General features: G+C 46.5%; 3 protein-coding genes across 4 annotated transcripts in view; 2 read left to right on the top strand and 1 right to left on the bottom strand.

The window, feature by feature from the left end:
- The window catches only part of LOC126571986 (serine-rich adhesin for platelets), a 40,383-nt gene extending 38,692 nt beyond the window's left edge, over window positions 1-1,691 (top strand). For both annotated transcript variants that reach the window (XM_050230945.1, XM_050230946.1), the window contains one exon: window positions 1-1,691. This exon is cut by the window's left edge and continues 2,853 nt beyond it. The gene's annotated coding sequence lies outside the window, so the exon portion shown is untranslated.
- Window positions 1,692-2,090: 399 nt separating this feature from the next.
- On the top strand, window positions 2,091-5,076 carry LOC126571991 (ATP-binding cassette sub-family B member 10, mitochondrial). The gene is made up of 8 exons (XM_050230957.1): window positions 2,091-2,439; window positions 2,518-2,724; window positions 2,791-3,275; window positions 3,348-3,579; window positions 3,882-4,068; window positions 4,135-4,234; window positions 4,304-4,528; window positions 4,600-5,076. The coding sequence occupies exons 1-8, from the start codon at window positions 2,124-2,126 to the stop codon at window positions 4,873-4,875; spliced, it is 2,028 nt and encodes a 675-aa protein (XP_050086914.1). The 5' UTR covers window positions 2,091-2,123; the 3' UTR covers window positions 4,876-5,076.
- Window positions 5,077-5,130: 54 nt separating this feature from the next.
- LOC126571993 (uncharacterized) overlaps window positions 5,131-7,500 on the bottom strand; it is an 8,714-nt gene continuing 6,344 nt past the window's right edge. Inside the window, exons 4-5 of the mRNA XM_050230961.1 lie at window positions 6,426-6,983; window positions 5,131-6,353 (exon numbers count right to left, since the gene is read on the bottom strand). Of these exons, the coding sequence (XP_050086918.1) occupies window positions 5,596-6,353; window positions 6,426-6,983 (1,316 nt within the window). The 3' untranslated portion in view covers window positions 5,131-5,595. The remainder of the gene's footprint in view (window positions 6,354-6,425; window positions 6,984-7,500) is intronic.

The raw sequence follows: 7,500 nt of genomic DNA on the forward strand, positions 1-7,500 counted from the left end.
ACAAAGAGAGAACGAAAAACACATATGGAATCGGTTTGGTGACGAAATTCGTGTCAGGTGGCTGGAGCCGCAACATGGGGGAAGGAAAACGTGTGTATTATAAGTAAAAGCAACAAATTTAATATAAACATTTAGTGAACGAATCATCTCGTACGAAAGCTCGCCTGATCTTTTGTACTGTGTATGTAGAGATAGTGTCAGAAATCACCGTTTAAGAACGAAATAGAATTTGGTTTACGATGAAATAGGAAGCGAGTACCGAACGCTCGCTCGCTAGAAGAAGAAACATCATCTGCTACTGCTGTTGCTGCTGCTGGCAGGTTGAGATTTAGGTAGAAATTACACAATTAAATATCTTTTAAATGAGTGAATGAATGAATATAATGTTCCTAGTTACTCTGCGCTCTTCTTCTTTACCTCCTTTCTAATTTTCCGCCCATTCTTTCAACTCGCTTCCGCTCTGTTAACGCGATGATCATCCTCTCTAGTCATGCCAATCACTCTCTCACTACCAGCGGCTGAACTTGCTGATCTTGGCTAATCTTTCAAGTTGCAAGCGTAAGAATCCGATGAAGAACGTAAACTCTTACAACATATCGTTCGTAGTAGACACATCGCTTGAGAAAAGGAGAAACATTCCACAAAACATGGAAACACATGGAGAGAGTGGTTCTTTTGAGCATCTTTGCTGATGTTGCATGAGAGGGAGCTTTAGGAGGCAGAACAAAAAAGTGGTCGTAGAGCTTCTTTAACGATTCCGAAGGCTTTGAACAGCACAGCCAGGACATAGGCATATACGTGTAGTGTTGTAGAAGAGAAGGGTTTGAATTTAATTTATTAAACTTTAGTGATCGCTACAAGCACGGTTGACGATGCGCAGATGGATTCGGATCACTATCTACTCGGTGACACAACGGAAACTCATCTATCTCTACTCATATTAAATTTTACATTCTTTTCGTCCTGCGAAACAAATTTAGTGACGCAAGTTCAAGAAGTCGGATGTTCATTCAACAGAGAGATGCATCCATTAACTCACTAGATATGACTCGTTTGTCGCTTCGGTTTTGTTAGCACTCTCCGTTAGGTTATTGGTCAACTTTATCATTAGTAGCAGCAATAATAATACTAATACTATCAGTAATAATTCACCGATTATGGAATGGAACCGCTATTGAAAGAGTTTTTGATGTCAGACAAGTTTTCTTGTCACAACTTGAAGAATGTCACAATTCATCTGCTTGCTTTTTCTTTTCTAGTAAACCTATAATATTCTTCTGGAATTGAAGATTAGCTTTAAAGCGAATGAATTGAGTGCTATTCAAAAGAGTGGGCGGTTTTTATTGACTGGAACGAGGCGTGTATAGGCATTGTGTTGTGTATTCTACTTGTATTAATTGCGGTAAAATGAAAGGGATTTTCTTTTTCTGATAGTAGTTAGCTTGCCTGCTAGTGTCTCAATAGTAGCAGAGCAGCCCTAGGAACCGATAACTAGTGGATAGAGAACGAAAGAAAAGGGGTCAGGACGTAGTAGTGGGCACCATAAGAAAAACAAAATGATATAAAAATGATGAAATGCGAAGAGAAGAGATCATATTTTTACTATCATCTGTATAATCGTAAAATTATATATATATTTACATATTAAACAATAAATACTTATACAAATCAGATCACAAACAGATGACGAAGCTCGCCAAACAACGCGTGTGCGAAATGCGGGTTGCGGTCATGCGATCATAACGGATGGGCTACATAAACGAGTTTGAACAAAATTCTGAATAAATCTATTCTAAGAAAAATACAAAAATCGGTATCTGTGTTTTTACAAAGTATGTCTAGTTTGTAAAAACGGAAGAAAATGACATTAGTTGTCCTAATAAACTGCGGTGTCCACCTTTGAAGAGAAATCATCAGTCAACGGCGAGTTGACTCATTTCAGAAAATGTTGTTGACGCGTGAAATATTTAAAAAGGATTCGAAAAAAAAATCGATTGCAAGATTTCACAATTTTCAAGCTTTCGATCTCGGAACCGGTTTGGCAGCCCTGATCAGCTGTTTTCTGTCACAACACGCAGTCGCGGCGACTGTTTACAAAAAATCCTCGTCGGCCTCTCGGTAAAATGCTCGCAAACCTACTAACGGCTAGTGAACGAAGGGTCCTTTCCACGTCCTTTCGATTTTTCCGTCGGTTTCATTATTGTGCACAGAAATACGAACCACTAGTTCACCAGGAAAAGTTTCGATGTTTACGGTTAACAAGAAATTTGTCCAGCACCAGCAGCCGTAAAAGTGAAATCGAATCAACGCAAAAATCCTTATCCGCAAATGGAGCATCAGAACAAGACACGAAACAGCCACCGAAGAAGCTTCAGTTGCGATCATCGGACGTGAAACGGTTGCTGGGGTTTGCGAAATCCGAACAGTGGAACATTGCAGGTGATAACACGCCGGCACAATCACTAAGCGAACACTAATTAGCCGCGCTTCTCTTCGTTTCTCCGTTCTTTCTCGCAGGTGGCATTGGATGTTTGATAATCTCGTCCGCAATCACTATGTCCGTACCATTCGGACTAGGGAAAATCCTGGACGTCATCTTTGCCGGTTCCTCCGGAGCTGGTATGGCTAAGGAACAGCTGGACCAGTTTTGTCTGCTACTCGGCGGCATTTTCCTGCTTGGTGGACTGGCCAACTTTGGCCGTGTGTACCTATTTAGCAATGCCTGTACGTGTATTGGCCATAGTCTACTGTCTATTGTGGTACTGATGGGAATTTTGGCTTTCGTTGCAGCCCTTCGAATAACGAAAGACATTCGGACGAAAGTGTACAGCTCGATGCTAAACCAGGAAGCGGGCTGGTTCGATCGGAAAGGCACGGGCGAGCTGGTTAACAGACTGTCCTCCGATACGTTCCTCGTTGGCAACTCTCTCAGCATGAACCTTTCCGATGGATTGCGATCAACAGCCATGATACTGGCCGGAACGGGCATGATGGTGTATACCTCTCCTCATCTGGCCCTCGTTGGCACATGCATCGTTCCGGTGGTGGCTGGTGGAGCAGTCGTTTATGGGCGCTACGTCCGTAACATTACCCGTGAACTAATGGACAAGTACGCCGAGGTGATGAAGGTAGGCGAAGAGCGACTCGGTAATGTGAAAACGGTCAAGGTGTTTTGCAAGGAGCGCTTTGAGAAGCAGCTTTTTACCGAGCAGCTGGTGGACGCGCTCAATATTGGCTACCGGGAAACGAAAGCGCGAGCATCATTCTACGGGATGGTGAGTGGTAATCGACGCGTAGCATCTCGGACTTCATTGTGTTAATCGTTCCGCTGTCGTTTTCTTTTGCAGACGGGACTATCGGGGAACATCATCATCCTTTCGGTCCTGTACTATGGAGGCACAATGGTAAACAACGCGGAAATGACAATCGGAGCGCTTACTTCATTCATCCTGTACGCCGGTTACACTGCCATCTCGATCGGAGGTCTCAGCAATTTCTACACGGAGTTGAACAAAGGCGTGGGATCGGCAAGTCGACTTTGGGAGATCATCGATCGTAAATACACGATACCGATCGACGGTGAGTTTCGCTGGTTCGTGAATATTACCGAATACGAAGGCTGATGCTGTACATCAGACTATTGCCTACTTCGACTACTATGTTTACTTCGATTAGCATATTCGTCAGTCTTTAGTAGCACTATTCCACGCTAATTTTACAAAAAAATGAGTCATGCAAATGGATTACTTCAATTTACCAGTAAATTAGGAGTACCTTTACTATTTACAAATCAAAAATGACTCATGGCTATGCATATTCACACTTGAAGTCACTGTCTCGCCAGTTGATTGAGCACAACTTCGTTGGATTCTGATTTGCAGGAGGAATCGAGCTTACCAACCAACCTGCGGGACAAATACAGTTCCGTGACGTAGTGTTCCATTACCCTTCACGGCCAGATGCGGCCATTCTGAGCGGAGTAAACCTGACGATAGAACCGGGAACAACCACTGCCGTCGTGGGACGCAGTGGTTCAGGAAAGTCGACTCTCGCCTCACTTGTCCTACGGTTAGCAGACCTTCATCCGTATCTCATGTATTGCCTAAAATCTGTTATTGTTATTTACCTTTACAGATTATATGATCCAGCCCAGGGTTCGGTTCTGCTCGATGGTATCGACTTACGTGAACTGAATCCAACCTCATTGCGGCGTTATATCGGTGCAGTCAATCAGGTACGGGAATCATGATCAGTTTGAGGAAGAACAAATAGCTAAAACCTTTTCCTTCACAAACAAAATCAGGAACCGATACTGTTCAGTGGCACGATACGGGAAAACATTCTGTACGGTCTCAACATGGGCGAACAAATATCCGAGAGCCGGTTCGAGCGCGTGGTCCGTGAAGCGCACGTGGACGAATTTGTGCGTAGCTTTCCGGATGGACTGAACACACTGGTCGGACAGCGTGGCGTAATGCTTAGCGGGGGTCAGAAGCAGCGAGTAGCTATTGCACGAGCCATTATACGGGTAAGGAGATACCATGCAATTGGGAATCACATTTATCTTCAACCTTCTGCCATCCTCTCTCCCCTGACTAGAACCCCAAAATCCTCATCCTAGACGAAGCGACGAGCGCACTGGACGCGGTATCAGAAGAGCTGATACAGAACGCTTTAGAGCGGTTAACGAAGAACCGTACCGTGCTGACGATAGCGCACCGTTTGAGCACTATCCGCAATGCGACCAACATAGCGGTGCTAGCCGACGGTCGGATAGTGGAACATGGCAATTACGATCGGTTGATCGCGACCGAGGGCGGTGTGTTCCGGGAACTGGTGCAACGACAAACCTTCAGCTCCACCGCCGTTAGCTAGGGGATAAGCTAGCTTGTTTAGTATTTTTTTCGAATTGCCTTCATCCTGCGCGACAGATCTCTCATTCTGTTGGAGTGTTTTGTTTTTCGTTTTCTGTTTCTCATTTTACAAGATTCCATTCTTATGTTATTCTTTTGTCTCTGATATGTAAAACTACGGAGAATAAAGACTTTAGATTAATAGGTGGTTGAAGTGAAGGAAAACCATTTGGAAGATTCGTTTCTCATTTCATTTTAATCACACTCGAAGTTTGTCAACAACTAAAAATTATATTTATTTCATATGAAACGTAAAGTTCTGCATCCACTCATATGTTGTTGGTCATTTTTCTGTTTAATTGTTTTACAACCCAATCGCCCCCGATGGATGATTTGAACATGATGGTCATTCGATCGGACAACGAATGGAAACAAAAAAATCTTATTGGTAGTCTGGAACATCGAAAGCCTTAAAATCGTCCACCATACACGTACACACAGACACACGAGTACAGCCAGATTTACCCTAGGTGGTGTACGAACGTGCCATTTGCTACTCTTCTAAACAGTCTGTGACAGGTTACTTACTCTAAAGGAAACGAAGAAAATCAATAACCCTCCCACCTCTCGACCCTTCGCTAGTCCTGAGTAAGTCCACTTTCTACCGCTAACCTAACCACGAGATATGAGATTTATGGGTTCGAACGCCGGTTCTCGATATTAGCACGGTACGGATGTTGGCTTACGAGCAGTACTTCTCCTTCAGCTGCCGCCGCAGGATTTTGCCCGACGCATTCTTGGGAATACTGTCCAGGAAGGTGACACCACCTTCGAGCCGCTTGTAGGATGCGACCTTGCCGGCGATGAACGCTTTGAGCGTGTCCTCGCTTAACCGTGCACCACCCTTTGGTACGACGAACGCACGCGGTACTTCGCCCGAAATCGGATGCGGTACACCGACGACGGCCGCATCAGCTACCTGGTCGTGGGCACGCAGCAACTCCTCCAGTTCGGCCGGTGGCACCTGGAAACCCTTCACCTTGATCAGCTCCTTCAGCCGATCGGTGATGTAGAACTGCAGATCGTCATCGTAGTGTGCGATGTCACCGGTACGCAACCAGCCACCTTCGATGATCATTTCCTCGGTGGCCTTTTGGTTGTTATGGTAGCCCTTCATTATTTGCGGACCACGGACAAGCAGCTCACCGGAACGGTTCGGTCCGAGGGCCGTATTGGTGGGATCATTCAGGTCCACGATCTTGGCCTGAGTGCGTGGACAGGGCGAACCGACCGAGGCATAGTTCCGACCACCCAGTGCACCCATCAGCACGACCGGAGCCGTCTCCGTTAGGCCATATCCCTGAATGAATTCGACCTTCGGTGCGCGAGCGGTGAAGCGTTCCGCATCCGGAGTACCCATCGGAGCGGCACCCGAGAACACGTTCCGGATCGAGTCCGTGTGCTTCGCTTGCACTCCATCGTGGTGACCAAGGAAGATGACTGTTGATGGGAAGAGTAAGAAGAAGTGGATGTTAGCTTGCTATCGAATAATCTGCCTTGCACTGTACTCACTGATAGGCGGAACGAGATGCAGCACACTACCCTTGTGCTCGGCCAGTGCATTAAGGAACGTATCGGGCCGGAAATTGGGTAGCGTGACCAGCTTGCAGCCGGCGCGCAACTTCGACAGCATCGTCACCGTTAGGCCGTAGATGTGGAAGAAGGGCAACACGCACGGTAACACATCCTGGTACGTGTCGGTAGTTGGCAGAACCACGGTACCATTTCCAGCTTTCACGCTTAGCATCTCACTGTTCGACACGATGTTAACGTGCGTCAACTCGACACCCTTCGGTAGTCCCGTCGTACCGGATGAGTACGGCAGAAAGACGATATCCTCGGGCGTACGGTCATGCTGGCGTAGCTCGCTGTAGTGAATGCCCGACGGATTGGTCAACTCCGAAAAGTCGATCGTACCAGCCGGTAGACTCTCGTCGTTGGTCGTACGAATGCAGGCGATCGGGATGTCAAGTTTAGCCAGCTGCACCGCCTCCCTTAATACTGCAATGTTCGAGGCCAGTCCCACCAGGAACTTTGTGTCACTGTCCAGCAGTTGGCGCGAAATTTCCTCTGCAAACGGAAACGGAGAGATCAGAGTTTAATGTTCAGCCCTGTTGGATTCCTTAGGGGGGGGGGGGGGGGGGGGGTTTGCGACCTAGAGTCGATACTAGTTTGCGATTGATTTACAATCGCGAGGCCCTTATCAACCCTTGCTGTGTTCCGGTCTTATGGAAAACATATTATTGAGATAACCCGAGACGTGACCATCGTCCGCGGGGAATGAGATGGCCTATGGTGAGACAATTTTGAGCTCTGGAAACCCTGACATCGCCATGACTGACACATTTTACCTTATCGATACGCACCGAAGGAGCACGAGGAAGCCGTGATAAGCGGTGATGACTAATCATTCGTTCAATCTAATTGTCTCCCACGCCTACTGCGCGATACCATTCAAAGTGAAGCTCAGCTTATCTACAACGGCTGGCGCCGACTCATTGTGTTGGTGCATTTCTCCAGAAATGGCCTATTTCTTAAGACAATTGATGGACCTGATCGTTGAGCGGGGGGGGGAAAGGCGATCTTA

Source organism: Anopheles aquasalis, chromosome 2 (genome assembly GCF_943734665.1).
Source record: "Anopheles aquasalis chromosome 2, idAnoAquaMG_Q_19, whole genome shotgun sequence".
NCBI lineage: Eukaryota > Metazoa > Arthropoda > Insecta > Diptera > Culicidae > Anopheles > Anopheles aquasalis.

What these genes read in the sequence shown, in the direction of transcription:
- LOC126571991 (XM_050230957.1), top strand. Translation starts at nt 2,124, where the DNA reads ATGCTCGCAAACCTACTAACGGCTAGTGAACGAAGGGTCCTTTCCACG. An exon ending in GAGCATCATTCTACGGGATG is followed by an intron (nt 3,276 to 3,347) that starts GTGAGTGGTAAT and finishes TTTCTTTTGCAG; the next exon opens with ACGGGACTATCGGGGAACAT. An exon ending in ATACACGATACCGATCGACG is followed by an intron (nt 3,580 to 3,881) that starts GTGAGTTTCGCT and finishes TCTGATTTGCAG; the next exon opens with GAGGAATCGAGCTTACCAAC.